Source organism: Xenopus tropicalis, chromosome 4 (genome assembly GCF_000004195.4).
Source record: "Xenopus tropicalis strain Nigerian chromosome 4, UCB_Xtro_10.0, whole genome shotgun sequence".
Classification (NCBI taxonomy): Eukaryota; Metazoa; Chordata; class Amphibia; order Anura; family Pipidae; genus Xenopus; species Xenopus tropicalis.
In genome coordinates, this window is record NC_030680.2 from 115,072,234 (window position 1) to 115,094,784 (window position 22,551).

General features: G+C 40.9%; 2 protein-coding genes across 4 annotated transcripts; one reads left to right on the forward strand and one right to left on the reverse strand.

Annotated features, from left to right (window-relative positions):
* The first annotated feature begins 589 nt into the window (after positions 1 to 589).
* On the forward strand, positions 590 to 8,044 carry rrp7a (ribosomal RNA processing 7 homolog A). Its single transcript, XM_002934717.5, has 7 exons — positions 590 to 744; positions 2,834 to 2,976; positions 3,925 to 4,050; positions 5,191 to 5,314; positions 6,252 to 6,349; positions 6,725 to 6,923; positions 7,761 to 8,044. Exons 1-7 carry the CDS (start codon positions 684 to 686, stop codon positions 7,844 to 7,846), a joined length of 837 nt encoding a protein of 278 aa, XP_002934763.2. The 5' UTR covers positions 590 to 683; the 3' UTR covers positions 7,847 to 8,044.
* A 1,085-nt stretch (positions 8,045 to 9,129) lies between these two features.
* Positions 9,130 to 20,558, reverse strand: serhl2 (serine hydrolase like 2). 3 transcript variants are annotated; one of them, XM_031899740.1, is made up of 13 exons: positions 20,343 to 20,558; positions 18,563 to 18,616; positions 17,727 to 17,864; positions 17,098 to 17,211; positions 16,256 to 16,297; positions 15,970 to 15,989; positions 14,890 to 14,964; positions 14,453 to 14,553; positions 13,623 to 13,702; positions 12,869 to 12,903; positions 11,554 to 11,630; positions 10,491 to 10,584; positions 9,130 to 9,684 (listed from the first exon to the last, which is right to left on the reverse strand). In XM_031899740.1, exons 2-13 carry the CDS (start codon positions 18,579 to 18,581, stop codon positions 9,565 to 9,567), a joined length of 915 nt encoding a protein of 304 aa, XP_031755600.1. In that variant the 5' UTR covers positions 18,582 to 18,616; positions 20,343 to 20,558; the 3' UTR covers positions 9,130 to 9,564.
* Positions 20,559 to 22,551: the final 1,993 nt, after the last annotated feature.

Sequence of the window (22,551 nt, forward strand, 5' to 3'; positions counted from 1 at the left end):
TGTCAAAACGCACACAGATTGCCAGTCTGGGCATGCCAGTGATGAGTGGTGAAGGTCTTAGAAACAGTATTTAGCTTTCAGGTAACCTATTGTTTCCTACTCCCATGTAACTGAAGGAGTCATGAGCTGGACCTGGATTTCTTACTATTAGGGCTATCTACCACTAGGTGGGGCATGGAAGCATTTTTAGGGGGGCTGATATCGCTCTAACTTGCAGCTCAGTGGTAAAGTGTGACTGAAGTGCATCAGAGCACAGGCTGATTGTACCTGGGAAACTAAGAAACTGTGGAGCTTCATGTCAAAATTAAATATAAATAAACCTGTTTAAAAATATCTTTCAGTGCAGAATTCTGCGGGAACAGCCATATTTACTGATACTTTAAAAATAAGGTTTTCCAGTGACGTTACTACGCCCTTAGCCAATCTCCCAGACATCAAATCTGCCAGGAGCGTCCTAATGATATCGCTATTATTAGCGCTGCCAGTGCCGCACAGGGAGCCTTTGGGGAACTCTAGGCAAGGCTGTGCGGCCCTACATGCTACACAGTCCCAGCCCACTCTCGCTTCACTCAGAAACATTTCAGCGGAACAGAACCAGGGAACCCACAGCTAATCACTAATGGGAGGGAAATGTTCCGGCGCTCCCCAGACTACAACTCCCAGCAGCCCCGGGATGTGACGTCATGTACAAGATGGCGCCGGCCAGGCAGTGTTCCACGCTCGCAGCCCCTGCAGGTTACACAGGTAATATTAATGGGGTTCTGTTGGGGGAACCCCAAGATCACTGCACTCCCTCTCTTAAGCTGCAGTATGGGGCCCATATTTTGGGAAATGTTGAGGTGAAGGGGCGTCACAGATTCTTATTGTGGGCTTGTGTCACCCCATGGTCTGTATATCTAATCATCGTAATAATAATAATAATGGCGTACCCGGCAACAGTATCTGTTCCTTGTCTGTAAGACACATGTCCTGTAGGCGGCAGCTCGGTAATGCTTTGGCTGAAGCTGACCCGCTGGCCACTTATATATGCAGCCAGAGCGGTTGCTACAGTCACTGATCTCAGCAACACAATAGATTTAGTCTTATTGGGGTTCATCAGTGTAGCGCTGGGTTTTCTAATCAGATGAGTAACTGCCCTGGCTGTGTTGTATAAGCCAGTGACTGAGGTTTGGCTAATGCCCCACTAAATGCCAATGCCACCCCCTGTGTAATAAGTAACACCCCTGCCATTGCGCCCTGGGTTACATGCACAAGCTGCCAATATCAGGCCTGTGTGTTTGCTCAGGCAAATGCCATTTATCTTGCTCACTGTGGAAATGGGGTTGGAATTGTCCTGTGTTGGCACTTTCTTTGCCAGAAGAAAAAACTTCTAGTGTTATATTTGCTGCAGCATAATCCTTAAAGGAGACATATTGGATAAATGGGAAAAAAAGGTAATTGTGTAGGCAATTATGAGTAATATATGGTGCTGGTTTCACTTTGTGCTAAAAATTAACCCTATCTGTAACAATGGCCCCTTTATTGGAGCTCCCTGTAGATCCTATCACTTCTCTGTCAGAGTTTGAAATGAGGGGTGGGCGTGTCCTAACGGTCCCTGCCAGAAGCACAGTAGGAGGGGGAGAGCCAATCACAGCCCTGCAGTCACACAAGCAAAGACAGGCTTTAGTTCCCTATCAGGTCAGCCTAACTGCTGATTGGTTCCTATCCTACAGTGCAGTGTACTGAGAGCCGGCGGCTCCCCAGCTCATCCAGAGAATTCAGCCAGCAGGAAGTGGAACAGATGGGCGGGGCTAGTGGGGTTTTGGGGGAATTTCTCAATAAATCAGTCTGAAACACAACTTTTTTAGCACAATCCTTCTATATCTAGAAGAGTATAATTCACTGGTACATTCTTAATTTTTATAGGATATGTCTCCTTTAAACCTGGGGTTCCACCCTAGGATTCCTCCTGTGTTTCATAAAAATGGGGAGAGGGCAACCCAAAAGGCTTATGATAATGGATCCACTTCCCTGGCTCTGATACTGATCAGAAAACCCTTTGCTATGGCGATGGCCCTAATAAAGATGAAACCAGTCTGTACTTGGGATCTGTAGCAATTGCTCACTGGTGACTTTTAGACTATAGGGTATTTCATGGATGTTTGTACTGGGTTTCCTGCCCAGAATTGTGCCTACTTTTCTTAGAAATGAGGAGAGCCAGTGCCTGAGGCAGCAGCTCCAATGCTGCCCCATGTTTCCTGTTCCACGCTTCCAACTTCAGCGGCAGAGCGGGTCCAAAGGGGGCCACATCGCTAATGCAAAGAACTTTCATTTTAAAAAACAAAAATTTGGCTCTTAAAGTTACCAGAGCCACTTTTTGCTGCCCCTGGTAACTGGACTCTCACTGCCGCCTGAGGCAAGATTCTCAGTGCTTTCATGTAAATGAAAATGCTGTTTGCCTGAGCAGTGCCAGTATATATTTATTTAAAAGGATTTGCTGCACCCTTTAGGTCTTTAAACATCTTCATTATTTATTTAAAAACACAATGTCACTTCTAATTCTATTACAAGACTAATATATATTACCAGAAGTGCCAGATTGTTGCCAGACACATCCCCCTTCTGTGTAGGTATTTACATATACAATGTTCCACAAAGATGTTGGACACAGTTGAACATGCCAGCCTGCTACCATGGTCCCAATGCCCACTATCAGCTAAAATATGTGGTTTGTCTGGTTGCCCATGATATTGCAAGTCACACTCACATGTGAATAGTTTCCTCATACTGTCTGTAAGATCCAGCCTAGTTGCGACTAGCTAAGTGTCAGAATAACACCTTCCTGTATCTCCAGCCGTCCCAGTGAAATTCTCAGAAGAACGGAGAACACATCACTATTTGTACGTTAAGGAGCACAAAGTGAGAGAAGAATTAGATCAAACACGGCCACAAAACCGTACGCTGTTTGTCCTTAACGTCCCTCCGTACTGCACAAAGGTAAGAGCAAGACATTTGGGTCCCACAAAAACCACCCTATGGCCTTAGGAATTAATACCCTGCTATAGGTAGTGTATCTCCAGGGATAGACTGATAGACCATACCCTGTTTCACATTGTATTGAACCCCCATTTTACATTTTTCAGGACACCAGATAAAATGTTGTAAAATCTTGGAAATTGTAAATTCAGGAAAATGCATTATACATTTTATATATTGGTAAGACCACAAAAAACAGTGCAAAAGTGAGGGAAAACTTAAAAGGAACAGTTCACTGCAAAAATAATACTGGGTAAATAGACAGGCTTTGCAAAATAAAAAATGGTTCTAATATAGTAAGCTTGCCAAAAATGTCATCTATAAAGGCTGGAGTAAGCGGAAGTTTAACATAATAGCCAGAACACTACTTCCTCCTTTCAGTTCTCCGCACTCTTAGTCAGCGACTTGAGGGGAAGTCACATGGAACATAACTGTTCACTTAGTTTGCTTTTGATCCTGACACACGGGTCCCATTCAGAAGCACAGTTATGTCATATATGCCCCCCCTTAAGTCACTTATTGGTTACTGACTTTTCACAGATTAGAGAGTTGCAAAGCAGGAAGTTGAGTTCTGGCTATTATGTTAGACATTCGTTCACTCCAGCATTTATAAATTACAGTTTTGGCAAATTAACTATATTGAAAATATTTTTTATTCTGCACAGCCTGTCTAATTGCCTATTTTCTACATAAAACAATTCCTTTAAAATCAGCGTATATAAAACTAAAGTTTTACTGTATATGCACTGTTAAACATTTCAAATGAATGGGAGCACTTACCATATGTTATCACATCTATAGCCTATGGCATTTGTGCTGGGCCTGATTCTGCCCATTGGTTGCTTATCTTTGTAATGATATAGTAATATTTTCTCTGTGGCTTTATTAATTAGTTTTGCAATTCCCTAGGAAAGTCTGTTCCAGATATTCACATCCTGCTCTCCCGTGGAGTTGGTAGAGTTACAGGATAAACCAGGGCCTTCTGAGCCGCAGTCTAACACAGTCTCACAACACTTTGGCCGGAGGCAACTCAAGGTAAGATGAAACTGTGTCTTGTGCCTAGAAAAAGCTGCTCATATGAGAGTTGAGACTAGGCACATATATCGTTACAGGTGTGATTCCTCTAAATCCACATATGTTTTAGGCAGAATTTAGTAGAGAGGGTGTGTATGCCTGGTTAAATGCAGTGACCCTTGTGTGCAGTAGAGTTGTTTTCTACCCATGATAGTGTTTCCTATGAGTGCGAGAAGCAGGTGATCAGTGTTGGTACCTGGTCTTCCAAGCCACAAGAGCTGCAAGAGAGAGAACTGTAATGGTGGTAGTAGTGGGGTTAATTTTCAGCCATAGAGCAGCAATAATGTATTAAGGCTAGTGCCACTCGGGGCTGATTCTCAGCCTGCGCAAAGTTCAGCCCCTACGCTGGCACCAGCCTGCGCATTGCTGTGCGGGTAGCGGCTGTAAACTAGCGAATGGGCCTGTAGCCCAATGTGGCACTGGTCTAAAGGAACCAAAAAAAAAATAGAAATGTATCAAAGTAATTATAATATAATGTATTGTTGCCCTGCACTGGTAAAAGTTGTGTTTTTGCTTCAAAAACCCTACTATAGTTTAAATAAATAAAGCTGCCGTGCAGCCATGGGGGCAGCTATTCAAACTGAATAAGGCTAAGGGCGAAGACACACGGGGTGATTAGTCGCCAACTTTTCTGCCGTAAGTAGAATAGAAGTCGCTGCGAGTTTTCACTACGCAGATGAGACTAATTGAGCTCCAGTCCAGAATTATTTAAATACAATATCCAGTATATCACACTTATATAGTGAGTTCTCACCCATAGGCTGATGTCCCATGGAGAGGTTAAGTTGTCCGCAATAGATCTTTGCTACTGCAGGTGACTAATCTTTCCAAAATGCCTTTCCACTGGCAACAATATGAATCACCGGTGGAAAGGCCTTTGCATTGCTTCAGTTTTCCATAGTTGCCTGCAGGAGGAAACTTTGCACAGCTTTCAAAAAACATAAGAAATGCGTCCACCGGCTATTCGTATTGTTGCCAGTGGAAAGACATTTTGGAAAGATTAGTTTGCAGATCGCAGGCAACTAAATCTCTCCATGGGACATGGTCTAACTTTACTTACTACAGCAATATGAAATCTAAAGAGCCTTCTTTCTTTTACAGGGCTTTAAAGTTGCATATGTTGTATTTAAACACCCGTCCGGAGTTCAGGCCTTTAAATCATTAAAAGTTAAGAAACCAATTGTGTTGTCAGAAGTCAGCCATTCTATAAAAACCGGAATTAACAGTAAGTATTAGTGAGCTATTTATCCCTGCACATTATTGTCATGATAAAGGCAAAATATGCCATTTTAGTATGTAATAAATATGTTCCAGTCTTAGTTAACATTAAAAAAAGTCCCCTCCATATCTAAGAAATAGTGTAATTGTGTAGAGACTAAGATACCATTCTATCACTTTATGTTCATTTATTGCACCCTATGCATTGTGCTCAGAGCTAGGGAATAGCCACACAATTTCTAAATGCCAATCCCACCAGAATAACCTGTTGCCCTGTGTTTTACTTTGGCAGACATATTACCTACTGTTATTTGTTGTAAATGTATTGGTTAAAACATTCTCCATAAACTTGTAGAGGGGAGACTTAGGAGTCTGGAGGGGTCCTTGCCAGATAAAGTACCTGAGGAATACGCACAGAGCTACTAGTAGCAGCTACTTGTCACGGCTACAGAAATAGACAATGCTGATCATTTACTGATAATTGTCTCTAGGTGTGTTTTATCAAGGGCAATTCTCAGCATTGTTTCTGGCATTTGGTAGCCGTGACAAGTAGCTGCTACTAAATAGCTCCATGTGTCTTCACCCTGAACGTTGCAGGTTGAGATAAACATGTGAAGATGTAAAGGTGAATCTTTCTTTCAGTTCTGACTGAGTGATGTGTGATCATTATTTTAAGAGATCTCATATGGGCAAGTAAGATTGGGTTAGATAGTCCTGTGGGAAAATGTTGTTTCCTAACCAGGTTAGATAACAGAGTTTAAGGTTAGGCCTTGTGAGAGATGTTGGTCTAGGTTTATTGTTGTATATATGTGTCTATTTACTTGCCAATCTTCAGCAAATCTAGGCAAAGCTGCTTAATTTTAATTTTAACATTCACTCTAATAGTTTGTTTTGGCTGAACTGATCTGCAGCCAAATTTTACAAATTTACATTGTTTTTCTCAGAGTGGGTAGATGATTATCGGGCGTCTCTCACGGGTACTGCAGAGCTGCAAGCTGAAGTAGATGAATTTATGAAGGGATACGACGAGAGGGTGGCAGAGGTAAGACGTCTATGTTATTGTCTTTTTTTCGACTTCGCAACTCTGTAGACCCTCGTTATGATCCAGTCATTGGCCCGAAGGCAAACACATGGATCATCCTTATTTAGCCCACTGTTTGTTGCCTAATGGGGTAAATGTGTGTTCATTTGACCTTGCTGAACAAGCTGATTTTCCCATGCATGACCAGCTTTAGTATAATAGATTTTGTACCTGTATTTAAAAGTGTTTTGTTAAGTAATCATACTGGTTTGAAACTTAGTTTAGAATCAGTAAAATATTCAATATGGTATGCTGTGTACAAGATTTGGGATACAGTTCAGGTTTTGTGTACAGGGGTGTTACTGACTGCTACTGATTTTACGTGCCCCCTCCTAGGAAGAGGAAAAGGCTAATGAAGAAGAGGGAGTCCCTGATGAAGAAGGTTGGGTGAAGGTGACACGGAAGGGCCGGCGTCCAGGCTTAGCAAGAACAGAGGCTGTAAATATCCGGGTAACAGAACGAGAAAAGAGGAAGAGAGCCCAAAAGGAACTCCTCAATTTCTATGCTTGGCAGCACAGAGAGAGCAAGCGAGAGCGTAAGTGGCTGTTTTATTTTTACTCCTCCGCAATGACTTTTTAAAACCATTTTGATGTTTGAATGTGGTCATGTCAAAGGGCCTGGTCTGGGCACTACTGACAAGGAACCATATAGCTGAGACACCTAAGAGCCACATTTCAAATTTGTGCATTGAATGTATGTTTGTATTTTTTGCCTCCAGTACTTTCTAACTTGTCTTACTGTTCACTCACTGTGTAGCTGCAAACTGGAGTCCTGTAAAAGCTCCCGTATAGTGAAGCTGTGAGAGTAACGCCCCAAGATATAAGGAGATGATGCATGTTAAAGGATCCATAACCACAGAGCTTAGTTCTTACTCAGTGACCCTCATTTAAAAGCTGCAAAGAGTTAGAAAAAGACAAAACTAGAATAAATAAGACCAATTGAAAAGTTGCTTAGAATTGGACATTCTATAACATACTAAGTGTTAATTTAAAGGTAAACCACACCTTTAAGGGGGTTGGATGGATGCAGTCAAAGCCATTCAGTGAATGTGATTCTGGCCTACATGGCAGTTTGATTAGACTTTCTAGGATTCTCACAATTTTACTATGAAATGGCTTGTCACCTTGTTAAAATGCAGCAAAATCTAAAATTATTCTCTAGTTTTTGTCTTTTTCCTCCACGGTGTATTACGGTTAGACACCAGATAATTACTTTCCAATGGATTGTTGTTTTTTTTAAATCTTAGATAAAATTTGGTTCACAGGCATTTTGTTACTGTCTCGCTGCGAGGCATTGCTTTACACAAAGTCCATTGCACTTGATCCTGTGTTCTCTGAAATGCTGCTGTTTAACTGGTCTTCTCTGTTTTTAGACCTAGCTGAGCTACGTAAGAAGTTTGAAGAGGACAAGCAGAAGATTGCCCTGATGCGTGCACAGAGGAAATTCCGCCCTTTCTGATGTAGGCCACTGTGGATAATCCAGCCATAGTACATCTTGTGTGGATGCCTCAATCAAGAGGAAGTCCACCACCATCATGACTAATATGGATGCAAAGGTTGCCCTTTGGAATCTGGGTCTGAAAAGTTTAGGGACATTTTTGTACTCTTACTGTGACACAAAACTCAAGTGGAAATAAAAACCCAATTTCTAATTACAGAGCTTGGTGGGACTGTTCATATTGTTAATTTACTAATAACTGCATTTTGGTAGGAATAATATAAACGCGAACTATCTACTGAATGGTAGTGTGTTGGGGGTTTCCTTAATGGAGAAGGATCTAGGGGTTTTTGTAGATCACAAGTTGTCTAATGCCAGGCAGTGTCATTCTGTGGCTACTAAAGCAAATAAAGTGCTGTCTTGTATAAAAAAGGGCATTGACTCAAGGGATGAGAACATAATTTTGCCCCTTTATAGGTCCCTGGTAAGGCCTCACCTTGAGTATGCAGTGCAGTTTTGGGCTCCAGTCCTTAAGAAGGATATTAATGAGCTGGAGAGAGTGCAGAGACTGCAACTAAACTGGTTAAGGGGATGGAAGATTTAAACTATGAGGTGAGACTGTCGAGGTTGAGGTTGTTTTCTCTGGAAAAGAGGCGCTTGTGAGGGGACATGATTACTCTGTACAAGTACATTAGAGGGGATTATAGGCAGATGGGGGATGTTCTTTTTTCCCATAAAAACAATCAATGCACCAGAGGTCACCCCTATAGATTAGAGGAACGGAGCTTCCATTTGAAGTGTATGTGAGTGTATAGATTGGTAGGTGTGGGTTAGGTGTGCTGGGTTTACTTGGATGGGTTGAACCTGATGGACACTGGTCTTTTTTCAACCCTCTGTAACTATGTAACTGCCAATTGGTGCCTGGGTATAGCACTAGGAAGTTTCCCTGCAGTGGCTATGGGATTTGTACTAAGAAGGTGAATGTTTATCTGATCCTTTGTGACCTGTTTTTTGCCTAATATTTGTAAAACTTTATATAGGGCTAAACAGTAGGTTCATGAGGCAAGTGGCCTACATCCCCAAATCCTGTCAAGCAGGCTGTTTGCTTTGGCTTCTCCCCCAATATGCCATTTGTGCAATGAGATGCAGAAACCATCTTTGTTTTGACAGGTGAATATGCGTCACTGTAAAATCTGTTCAATGCAGCTAATTTCTATGGCAGAGATAAGGCACACAAAGTTGAACCCTGGACTGCATTACAGTGCAAAATACATTTCATTAGAATGAAAAAGCTTGGCAGATCATAACTTTTACCATTAAGTGTATTTTAAAAATAGTCTAACAGAACAAATATTTAGTGGTACATTTTCTTGCTGTGCTGGTAGAAGTGTAGTCCATTTACTCCAAAGCATCTGCCTGCTCTGGTTGAAACCAAATCCTTCTCCACACGTATGTTTGTATTACACAAATGGCTTTCATACTGCATGTTGTTCGACTGCAAAGGTCCTGCAAATGACTTTCCCAGCATTCTACAGTTCCCTTGAGAAAAATGTGTCCAGATATAAGTGCCAGTGTCCTACATAGAGTTTTATTATTTTCTTCTTGTCCTTCATAGTCTGCAATTTCTAGCTCCACCGCTATGGGTATGGCCCTCTAGGATCACCATGTCTGCGTTTGACAGGTGGATGCTATTTTGGCTTTGCAGGTAAATGAGAAAGGCTGTTGTATCTCTGAGGCTCTTACAGATTGCAGTGAAGATATGACCTTGCATGTAGAAAGTCATTGATGATACCAGCCACCTTTTCAGGCTCATTCAGATGAACAAAGTGGTTTCCATCCACAACTGTAACCTGGCAACGCTAGGAGCAGAACAACATAGGAGAGTAAATACTCTTTCTCAACAGCTTCCAGTAGCAAAAGGCACAATTTAACTATTTACCAACCTGAGATGTCTGCTAACACATAAACGGGGACAGCAATTATACAGCTGTTTGATACACCTTTGTGTAAAGTCCAACCAAAGTAGAGCTTCGCAAAAGAAACACTTTTTTCTAATATAATCCATTTTTAAAATATGCAATAAATAAACAACATACATTACCCTCGTTACCTTCCTCCACTACGTAGACATGGGCAGCCAGTATAGTTGGCCATACACGTACCAGTAATGTACAGAATGATTAGTAGCTCCTCCCTACTTCCTGCTAATCCAGTTTAGGCTGTTTGCTTGAATGGCCAGAATAGAAAGGTGATGTACTATGTATGGCCCTAAAATGCTCTCCATCTGTTCAAGCCATGGGTTGTTTGATCAGACAGCGGACCCAATCGACCTAAGTCTGTATGGCTGCCTGCAGGCTTCTGAGCATATCTGGTCTCATTCCCATCATTCATTTTTACAGAATTCATTTGTTTATATTTAGGAACTTAATGGACCTTACATCGTTGCCCTTGACTACACATAAGTGATCTCCACTTTGATCTCTCCATATACCCAGTCAGTATATCACTTTCAAGTGTCATTTATTAGACATTGTATCCTCCTTCTGTCACTGTACTCCAGTGATCGGGAACAGGGTTTTTTTTCCCTCGAATAAAAAGAATGTAGCACTAACTAAGAAACCATGTTGGAATCTGTAATGCTATTAGAATTAATAAGATAGAATACCTCCTTTAGACTCTCTCTGAATCCTTTCAATAAGGCTTGTCCCACATCCGTATAAACCCCTCGCATCATGTCAGCTGTGAGCCCCTCGTTGGCCCTGGAACAGAAAGACAGTTACCATTGGCTCAAACTATTATTCCTTCCATAATGCCCAGCTTGCCTTCCAGACCACACAAGTGTCTAGGTTGCCCTGTGCCTATTTCTGGGTCCAGGAATGGGGTAAGAAGGAAGGAATATATCCAAAACATGGTTGTGGATACAAAAAAAAGGGACCAAGTGAATTGCAACACAACCAAGTATCATTGTGCAGTCTCTATTGTGTTTGTTACCAGGAATTTGCAGTATAGCCTTTAATAAAATAAATAAATAAGTTTAAAATATGCATCCAAGAGATAGTTCTATGCCAATAAGTGTAAAAATATAAATTTCCAATAGATGGCACTAAACTGTAAAATAAGAAATCACGGATAGATGGCGGCAGAGCTAAAGCAACTATACTGTTGTTCCATCTGCAACCAACAGATGGCGCTGAGAACAACAAAAGGCTCAGGATTGTAAGATTAAGTAATGGGGACTTTCCCTCTCAGCTTCATGTAGCCTGTTCCAGAGTACCTCCTAAATTCTTAGTGCTCAGTAATATTGATGGCAAACCACAGGTACTGGTTCCTCAAGAGTAGAAGGCAGCTCATGATTCTTGGTGCTTGATGCTTTTTCCATAAAGCATATGAGCAGACTCTGGGTATAAGCTAAACTGCTGTAATGATTACAAGGCATGGGGGGCATGCAGAACAGCAGCTTCCATAAGTCTACAGTTACATTTCCCATTCCTGGTTATTGCACAGAAGCATGGAACTGGGCTGTACACAATGTATAAAATGATTTACATGCCATAACTAGACCTTACACATCACGCCAAGCAGGAAAATGCTGTATAATTCACTAAATACTATAAAAAAAAGTTTATATAATCAATTTCTATCATTTGGTGTCATTTCAGTAAATTCATATAACAATATTCTGTTCATTCAATTTAGTCACTGAAAAGTTCCCCCCTTCCAGCACTCACATGATAATGTGTACATCCGCCTGAATTTTGCTCAGCATGAGAACACACTGCTCTGTGGAGAGAGGCAATGAATTGTTCTGGAAAGAGAAGGGGTAGGTTACCATGTGTATATTGTGCTAATCACTCAACAGGAAGCATCCAAAATTAATATTACACTATTAAACCTTTACTCAGACAAATATGAAAAGTAATGTCTGCAAGAAGCTTTGCCAGTGCCAGAATCCTTACTGCTTGGCCACACTGCATACAAACCCTTAGGCAGGCGCAGAATGGCAATCTGTGGATTCTGGCAAATGCCAGAGGGGCTGCTGTAAGATGCCATAGACATGGTTTATTGGGCTGGAGGGGGGCTGTTTGGGCCTCTGTGTACTTGAAATGCCCGGGCCTATTTTGAACCCCATTCTAGACCTGCCCTTAGGCCAGGGGCACACAGTGCATTTCCTCTGCTGGCATAGATGAGCGGTGATAATTATTTTTTGACAATCTGTTCTTTTTTCCCCCGTGTGTCTGCAGATGCACTGAGAGGTATTGCATGGGCCTGCATAGGACAGATTCAGATGGGAAAATTCATACTGCAGGGTTCCTCCAGTTTCACAGAATCTGCCATCTGCACTAGCATTGTCAAATAAATTGGAACACAGTATGAATGCTTATAGGTTTCAAAATAAGTCAAATATTAAATTCAAGCTTATTCAATTGCAGTCAGGCATCACTTCATTTGTATTAGTCTGTATCAAGGGGTGTACTAATCAGCAGTTCTGGCCAATTTTAGAGGACATAAACTTTCACACCCAGCTCTTATCATTATTAAAGTTACGGTTATGGCTGATATATCTACCTCCTTCACTTCTAACTACTTATCTCCTCCCCCCGCCCCCATTTTTTTTTCCTTCTCCCCCTCAACTCTATCCCTTTCCCCTTAACAACCCCCCCCCCCCCCGTGCGTATTTTGTTATTAACATCTAATGACATGTAATTTATTTAATGTATGTATTAATGAACAAGCCTTGGTGAAGCTTTTGTAAAATAAAAATAAAGTTGAAAAAAAGGACTCTGCCATCCAGCAGAGTTCTTTAACACGGGGATAAGACTGTGCAATTTAAACTTTCTCATAATCCATTCTATCAGAATGGCAGGAAAAGTGTAATTTCAGCAGTTTATTCTAGAAAAAATACATACGTGGTTTAAAACTGGTGTCTCTTTTTAGAGGGCCATCTATTATGAACCCCAATTACTGAATGACTATGTCTGTCTAGACTGCGCCAAGTGTGTGCCTAAGCCTTACAGTGACTGTAAGTGGGTGAGACATACATACCACAGTTACCCTGATGTCACGGCTGAAGACCACACCTACAAAACAAAAGGCTCAAAAATTGGAAAATGGCTACAACCATAAACATTATATTTACCAGAGTAAAATAAATAATTTGTTAAAAATTTTATCTCGCAATCCCCAAGTGACTATTTGTTTGAGTTATTTGTTAGGACTTGTTAAGGATATGGCATAACCCTGGCCCATATTGCCAAACAGTCACCAACATTGGAAGCCAGGGGGTACTGCAGTCAGGGGCCTTGTGGCAGAGGGGGCCAAGAGATGTAAAAGTGCGATATGAAAGGCTTGGGGAGATAGGTTAAAGTTTGCCTGGAGTATGGTAGACCTTGGGCAAGGTTTTTAATGGGGTGTGACCAGGGCATTATTGTACACGTGTGGGCCATTTTTTCCCATTGGGCCACACGCTACTTGTTGGCAGGCCCTCTGTCCAGGGAACCCAGGTGAACAACAGGCAAATAATTGGGATCCCTGGGGAAGAGGGACTTGCTACTTAATATTATGGGACACTGATTCCTTATGGTGGCCCTGTATGCATGGTTTGCATACAGCTAGAGCAAAAACTACAAATTAACAGACTCACAATAAAGTGATCTCTGTCTGAAGGGATATGAGAGAAGTTCATATGGGGCTTTAATGAACAGTGAATGACAGTTCGTAGCAGGTTACACGAGCTTTACCGAAAAAACACTGCAACAATGCAAGTCAGTGCATTTAGCACCTATTTGAAGGTACTTACCCCCTTCCACAGTCTTAGTGCCACGTTCCAACAGCAACTTTGCAGTTTCCTGCGTCAGACTGACATTTGCTTCCAACAACCTGGAAACACAAAATAAAATGTTATCTGAAAGCAAAGCAACAATGGATTGCGTTTGTTTCAATGGATGGCTGCAAGAGGGCAATTATATCATTATTAATGATTACAGATATTCTAAGAACAAGACTATATCATCAGTGATACAGAATATTGGTTGTAAATCGTACCCACTTTCTTGCTATATTCCTGCACCTGCAGACTGAGGTCGCTGACATTATTGTATAATGATTGTTCATAACAATTGTGCAGGAATCTCTCATTAAACAAAAGCAATCATCAAACAATCTGTTATAAAGCAAACTAATTTGCTAACTATATTGCATTGTGCATGGCTATTTTTGTTACAGCCTCAAAAGGCTTTAATAGGGTTAATCAGCAGTTAAGTAGAGGGGAAACACAGCCACTGTAGATTTAAAATATTAAATAAAACATTTGGATGTGTAAGTTATATGCTGCCTATAGCCAGCAACCCACCAGATGCTTTCCCAACACATTTCAAGACCTCTGTGCACTAGTCCTGATATCCTGTAGTTGATTTACAACACAAAACCTTGTGCCCTGCTGTAAATCTCCTTCTGAAGTGGAGGAACCCTTCAGGTGTAAAGGAGCAACGTACAGGCAATCATAGATATGTTGGGCATTCCAGGCCAGCAAAGTAATTGCAGAGCTGAAAATATTGTACATGCCCCCCACCATGTTGTAAGGCAATTTTTCTAATGCATTCGGCATAATCATCATTCAGCACAACACACCTCTGCAGAGCGCCTTCCGGGGAGTATATTTTGCCAGCGCTCACACCCTCTAAACGAGAGTAATAGCTTATTATCTTTTTCAGGTGAGTCTGGATCATGTCCTGTAAAAGAAAAAAAATGTGATTTACTCTTTTACACAGCATTAGGCTAATGAAATACTGTGCACTCTCTGGTATTTTGTCCCCACCCCAGGCACTGAGTAAATGCAGGGGCCACAGAACTGAAAAAATTGTGTGTTAGTATCTTTAATACAATAATACTGAGAGAAAATATATCCCATAATATATCTTAACTCTTCTATACACGAGACTGAATGATGGGAGAATGCTAGGTTATTCTGAGCACTATTTAAAGTAATTTTAGAGATAGAAAAAAAAAAGTTACTTTTAACTCAACCAGGTGTTCCATCCAGGATTTTTTGTTCATTTTACTCTTACCGCATTAACTGGGAAGAATCCATAAGAATCCAGCAATATGAGATTCTTGACCAACTTAGGAAAAACAGAAGCAAACTGGAGGAATAAGAGAAAGCAGGAATGTAAGATGGGTTCCAGTTCTTCTCCAATCTATAAAATACACTGTCTGTAATGTGCTGAAAGTAATTCAATCTTGGTGCAAAGAAAACTCTTAGGGCTCTGACACACGGGAAGATTAGTCGCCTACGACAAAATGTAAATTGCCTTTAGAGGAAACTTCCACGATTTCACTGAAATCGCGCCACCGCATATGCCATCCCACTGACGATTTACATTTTCTCCAGTGGGATGGCATTTCTGGGAGATTAGTCGCCCACGAACAGGGAGATTTGTCGCGGGCGACTAATCTCCCCGTGTGCCAGAGCCCTTAATCTCCCTGTGTGCCAGAGCCCTTAGGGTGAAAACACACAGAGCTACCAGTAGCAGCTAATTGTCGTGGCTACTAAAATAGACAATGCTGATCATTTACTGATCATGTACTGTTTCTACGTGTGTTTTAGCAGAGGCAATTTTCAGTATTGTCTATGGCAGGGTATTTTCTGGAGTGTAGTAGCCATGAAAAAGTAGCTGCTACTAGTAGTTCAGTGTGTCTTCAGCCTTACCAGTAATTAATATAGAGCAGGTTAACTCAAACTCTTTAAAAGAACCCAGAAAACTCAGAAGCACTGTTTGCAATTTATATCAATTTCTGTTTTTAGTGGTTGAAACAATATTAGAATTACTAGCTATTACCAGGTGTTTTGAGGTCAAAATCTAGTCCACTTGACACACTACAAGCAGATGCCATGCCTGTCAGGATGCACTTCAGTGGGGCAGCCAGGAATGGATCTGCAGTACGTGTGCCATTGGCCAAAGGCCTACGCTTTTCTGGCCACAAACAACGCAAAGATAAGGCTGAATAGATAAAGCATGTAACTGACTTTTGATGTAACAAACAGAAGGTCATTTGTGTAAATTACACAACATATATCCACGCATTAGCAAATGCAATAAACCATGGAGCCACCAAAGCTGATAAGATTGAGATATGCCAGTACTTACTAATCCACCAACAACTCCACCTGGAGGAGAAGAAAACAAAATAAGTTACATTTGTCTACAGCCATGAAACGCATATATACATGTTATTTTATACACCAGTACATGTTATGAGCAAATCAGATTCTATGGGATTTACCTGAGTTAATTGGCAAACATGAACTAACAAAGCAAAAATGGAAAATCTAAATCCCCAAGGAAGTATTATAAAGCAGTTATTTATATAAACAAGAAAAGGGCAAAACAACTGCTAATTTACAGACTACAAATGTTTTCTTGTCCTACTTACCCATACTGTGTCCCATTATTGAGAATTGTCGCCAACCCAATTCTGAGGAAACAACAGAAGAATTTCAATACAATGGCACCCAGCTTTCTGTAAACACCTAAGAGGAAGCTAAACTATAAATCAAATATGTCCATAGCACAGAGAAAATATCATCCTACACACATGTCTGGTTGGAGAGTTGGTCCAATAACAAAGGGACGAGTTTGATAGGAAGATGATGCTAGAGCTTGTCAGCTCTAATGATCAGGGCCTTCTTTACCTCCTGTGTTGATCAGTTTTTGTATGTTACTTGTATGGTTTCATGTATACACCTTTGTACTGTATAGCACTGGGTAATCTGTTAGAAAGTTTTATTAATAAATTACATATTAGTGCCTCTGTGACAGACACAAAATGAATGCTCACAGATGATAAATTATACATGGGTAAAAAGAAATACTGTAATACACTAAGCACAAGTGCGCCCAGGCCATGAAGTACTTGCACCCAAGACACTGCACCCCTGCTCCCCTATTATTTAAGGAGAGCCAAGTAAGCCAACCAAGTACACTCAGCAGGAGGCTACGATTATTATTAAAATACATTTCTGGAACTGAGCCCCCCCAATAATTGCACTCTAGGCATGTGCCTCTGCTGCCTACCCCTAGTTCCGATTATGACTTTGTAACAATTCAAGTCAAAGCCACCTACAGACAGTGGCAGTTGTCACAAGAGAAAAGGTGAATAAAACATAAGAAGATGAAGCAGCATATCTTGGTTACTTCTGTTGAGCTTCCTTTTACTTTCTGCTGCAACTTCAATTTACAGTAATGGATAATGGTACATCATGTTCTTATACTCACGTGTTACCACTCTGTGTACATCCGACACATAGTCAACGTGTTGGTATCTCACCCCCTCAGGCATATGGGATGACAGCCCATGTCCTGAGAAATCTAAGGCCACAAAATGATGATCTGGGGAGAAATGAAAATATGGGTTAAACCAAAAGCTTGCTTTAAAGCTGGGTTGGGTTGTCAGGCGTCTTGTCAGTAACTATTATGAACAACTATGAGCAATGGCTGGCAGGGGATAAATACAAGATTCTACCACTTTTCTATTCTTTCTTTTAGTTATATTGTGATTCACACTATATATAGGAATGGACCTTTGCGTCTTTCAGATATGTTTTAATGCGCTGCAGATGGCTGACCCAGAGCTGGCCATAAATCACCAAATGCAACAATTAAGTTTAAGTTTCTGTAATAAAAAAGCATTCTGTAACTTTATCCAGCAGGTAAGGAAAAGTTTTAGTCTCCTAACTCTGTCTTTAGTAATTATGTCACAATAGTAGCAAGAAGACTTTATATTGAGGTTTACATAGAAATTCCCCGATGCTACTAGTGGGGGTCTGCTTCTAGTAAGGTTACTCAATAAAGTCTAGTAGTTAAATTCAGTTGTAAGTAAATGAAAACCTACCACCCAGACTCACCATTGGGAAGTAAAGGAATCAATCTGTCAAATGTGTTAGCATTGTCCAACCAGCCATGCAGGCAAAGCACAGGACGACCATCACTAGGACCCCAGGCTTTAGCTGCTAATTGTCCCCAGGGTACAGTGAAACGCAACTCTAACAAAAAAACATACAAAAAAAGAAAGTTAAATATGGTGTGGCCAAAAGTATTCCGGCACACTAAGGGCAATGACACACAGACCAACTGCCAAGGGCCTGCCTCTCTACACAAAAAGTAGGCATGCACCAGCTACCTCTGTATATGCCAGCTCTAAAAGGGCATGCCCACGCAATTGTATTTTTCTTGTATAGTAGATTGCACAAGAAATAAAGCATGGGTTGCAGACCCACGGAGGAGAGACTTAGGGTGAGAGTCATTAAGTGTAGATTGTAAGCTCTTCTTGTAGATTGTAAGCTCTTTTGGGCAGGGCCCTCTTCACCTCTTGTATCGGTTATTGATTGCTTTATATGTTACTCTGTATGTCCAATGTATGTAACCCACTTATTGTACAGCGCTGTGGAATATGTTGGCGCTTTATAAATAAATGTTAATGTAATGTAATTAAGTGTTCTCACAGGGCAAGAACAAAGGTCCAAGTATCAACTGCCATAGCAGAAAGAGGTATTCAGCTTTTAGATGTAATAGATAGATAGAACAGTTAGTGTTATATAGGAACACACAGGACCTACTATAAAATTCTGTTATCATGCTTGTAAATCTGTCATGAACACCCTATACTCTCTTCCATTCATGAACTCTTACACAATTAGACATTCTGAAGAGGGGGGAATGCAGCATTTGAGGTTTACTATACCTTTTAAAAGAGCAGACATTCCTGTGCCAATTTAGAAAGCAGTTCTTCAGAAATCTAAAGGTAGAAAAGGACAAGTTTATGTTTGATAACAATACTCTGGTCTCATTCGTTCTATTCACTATAACCTAATAACCCTAAATGTGAATCAGTGTCAGACAGTATTATACCATAACAGATTCTCCATGAGGGCTAATTACTAAAACACATTTCCACCAATGTAGGACAGCTGCAGCCATTTTTAACCCTCTGTGTGTAACGGGCTTAAAGGAGAAGCAAAGGTAAAAATCACTGGGGGTGCCAAATGTTAGGCACCCCCCAGTGACTTTAATCACTGGTGCAGCGAGTGTTTCCTCTTCCTTCTGAATCCCAGGGCCGGCACATGTGCAGTACAGTGAAAGAGCTGGATTTTTTGTTAAAGTTCGGCTTTTCACTCTACTCGCGAAGACAGAAGGAGGAAGAGGAGACACTCGCTCGCAGGTACCCCGGGCTGGTGCTATTTTCTTCTCACAGGAGCACCAACGCGCTATGTGGTTAACTTATACAGCAAATTAATGTGCATCCCAAACATTACTCTTTAGTGATAAGCAGGTTAGGAAAAACTAAACCCACAAAACGCTGCTATTGTAAGACCCACACCCACATGGGTGTCTGGGGCCACCCATGGACACAAGAACATAGTACCAATATTTTTGCCCATTACCTTTGTGTGCAATTCGCAAACAATCAACTATTAGGTACAGTAGGTAGTGCTAAGACAAAAGGTTTAACTACATACCGTAGCTACTATGATGCAAACTAGAGGAAAATAAAGGAAATAGACCCTGCAACTGCTGGGGGCCCAGGAAGTATAGGGGGGCCCTAGAGACTTTGATAAGCAGCTGAAATATATTTGTATGGAAAATATCTTGCTCCCAAAGTGTAGTGGCCCTATGATCTTGCTGTGGGGCCCAAAAACACTTGTCATTCCACTGCTAAAAAGTTCAAGTAGGAGATAGCTCACATCATTTAGTAAATATGTGTATGTAAATAATAAGAATAAATAATATCTTAATAAGTCAGTCAGTTCATTTGGGGTGGAATTTACCTAACTTTACTAATAACCCCTAGCCACTTACCTGCCCCACGCAGTCAGAGCATTAAGAAAGTTTCTAGACAAGTCAGGGAAGTTTTACAGCTTTACATAATGTTGCGGTAACCGGCACAGGCTAAGTCTGGGCATCAATGACAGCAGCACAACCTGACTGTGACCTGCTGCATTACAACTTTAAAGAGATGCATTTCATGGACCAACAATTTCCACCATTGCATGGCTACAACCATTAAAAGGGAATACAGAGACAGCCAAGTACTGAAAATCTGTAGTGGAGTTACTTACAAGCTTTACTCTGAGGTGGCCAATCCAGAATAGAAAGCATGGGGTAACAGGAAGTGGATTTTGACCTTTGCAAATCTGACAAGCAGGCTTCGCTTCCGCTCTAACTCACAAAGGTGGTTGGCAGCCATTACATTGGAGGGCAGAGATTATGCACATTACGTTATATGAAACTGTGAAACTTTTGTTGTTAAAGTCCAGTATTCAATAATTGTATAGTAGTATTAACATCTGTATATATAAACACAAACAAATATATATACCTTGCCTATCCCTGTCAGTGCAAAAGGCTACTGCAAGCATGAAGTATAAATGCATTGGTGAAGTTCTGCTCCTCAGCAAAACCAGACAGAGCTCACAGAGTAGCAGACTCATATAACCACCCCTGCATGCTATTAAGCAACTTACTTGAGTTTGGAAAAATCCCACGTTGTATAAAATACCATCAGTCTCAATCTCCTCCATGCAGGTATTCAAAGATTGCTTCCCTTCCGCCCATGTGATTTTCCTCCCAGTGCCTGCAGGGTCCTAATGCTCTCAACTAGCACAAAAGTCTGTATGTGCTGATAAGAATTCCAAACACAATTAAAAATCCAAACTTACATTAATGATTCCTGAACCCTGCCTAACGTGTTTCATGGGTACAATACACTTCCTCAGAGGCTTCTTGTGCGTTTTTAGCACCCTCCCCCAGTATTTATAGGTTGAAGGTCATAGGGACATGTAGTGCCCAATGTAAATATACATACATAAATAGATAAAACAGATACAAACAAAACAGCACTCATCAAAAGCATGTCAGGTCAAAATCAGTGATTGACCCTTGAGGCACCAGTGTCCCCAGCTGATATATCCATTTTGTTTGTTCCTGGCGGAGACTCCTTTTTAAGTCTCCTCCTCTCCAGTCGGGTTTTGTATGGTCCCTATAAACATAAGACCACTAGGGTCTTATTGTGTACCTTGGCAAAATGTTCAGATATATATATGTCTATAGGGATCGTCATCAGGACCCTAGCGGGTCGAAACGCGTCAATATGGAATACCAATAAAAGTTTTTTATTTGATTCATAAGCCGTGAGTGCTATTTATGGAGTGGATGTAAGATTTGATATGCACCCGGCTCCTGCTCTCTGCGTATGGTGAGTGCCGCTAAATCGGCTTTATATATATATATGTATATATATAATAGAGCAATGTAGGCCAGCACTCACGGGTCTTTTCTGGAATCACACTTCAATAGAAATAAAATTTAAGCAAAAAAGAATCTTTGTTACTACATGGTTTTTTATTGATCCGACGTTTCAGTTCCTAACAGGAACTTTCATCAGGGAAAAATAGCACTGTGAAAGTATACACACATTTTTAAAAGCACCAGATGGCGCCAAAAACGCGTTGCTAGGCAACCACCAACAAGAGTAAATCATATGAAACTGCAAACAAAGCTCAAAAATAAACAAAGGGTGATCTAAAATCCAATAAGGAATATAGCACAGCTGGTTTTGGAGTGAATACTATTGAGGACCAGATTGTTGCCTGCCACCCACCTGTACCCCTGCTCGTGCCCGCACTCACCTAGGTCCCAGTGGGGAATCGCCAAAGAGCACCATGCCTCAAGCCCCCTTCTGCCTGCAGTCCCCTGTGCCTGTGTGTTTTTTTGATTAAATTTTATTTCTATTGAAGTGTGATTCCAGAAAAGACCCGTGAGTGCTGGCCTACATTGCTCTGTTATTTGTATTTTTTGCATAAGCACCCGGGCAATTAACACTTTGTATGTGGTGTGCTTCCAGTACTGGAACTCTATGTATATATATATATATGTATATGTATATATATATATGTATATATGTATATATATACACAAGACTGAACGGAGCACACCCTATTGTAGTTCAAATGCCCTGGGTGCTGGCAAAAACAAGGAAATATAAAGGCAGAGAGCCGCACACACAGGGACTTTGCTATAAGTGAAAAATTTATTTTTTTCAATAAATTTTTCACTTATTGCAAAGTCCCTGTGTGTGCGGCTCTCTGCCTTTATATATATATATATATATACAGTGGCTTGCAAAAGTATTCGGCCCCCTTGAACTTTTCCACATTTTGTCACATTACAGCCACAAACATGAATCAATTTTATTGGAATTCCTCGTGAAAGACCAATACAAAGTGGTGTACACGTGAGAAGTGGAAAGAAAATCATACATGATTCCAAACATTTTTTACAAATAAATAACTGCAAAGTGGGGTGTGCGTAATTATTCAGCCCCCTTTGGTCTGAGTGCAGTCAGTTGCCCATAGACATTGCCTGATGAGTGCTAATGACTAAATATGACAAACCAGGAAGGTTTTTTTTCCCCATCAGATGGTTTTTTTTACCTTTCTATGGATGAACTAGAAGTTTATTAGGAATGATTTGAGCAAAGGGTTAACTTCATAGACATCAGTAAGCCTCTCTGTTTCCCTATGATGTTATTTATTTACTCTTGCTATATTATTAGGCCCCCTGAGGAATGTTCCACCCGGAGTGATTGGTGTCTGAATGGCCAGTAACAGGGTTGAAGCCTTGACGTGGCGTTACTGCTCACATGTGTATATGGGCCAATTCAACCGATTATGA

Excerpts from the sequence above, each read along its gene's own strand:
- serhl2 (XM_031899740.1), bottom strand. Across the intron at positions 14,965-15,969 it reads GTGGAGTTGTTGGTGGATTA|TTTGCTTCTGTTTTTCCTAA; the intron begins GTAAGTACTGGC and ends TTATTCCTCCAG. Across the intron at positions 9,685-10,490 it reads TCAGAGAGAGTCTAAAGGAG|CGTTGCCAGGTTACAGTTGT; the intron begins GTATTCTATCTT and ends TTCTGCTCCTAG.
- rrp7a (XM_002934717.5), top strand. The coding sequence starts at position 684 with ATGTACAAGATGGCGCCGGCCAGGCAGTGTTCCACGCTCGCAGCCCCT. Across the intron at positions 745-2,833 it reads AGCCCCTGCAGGTTACACAG|CCGTCCCAGTGAAATTCTCA; the intron begins GTAATATTAATG and ends CTGTATCTCCAG. Across the intron at positions 6,350-6,724 it reads ACGACGAGAGGGTGGCAGAG|GAAGAGGAAAAGGCTAATGA; the intron begins GTAAGACGTCTA and ends GCCCCCTCCTAG.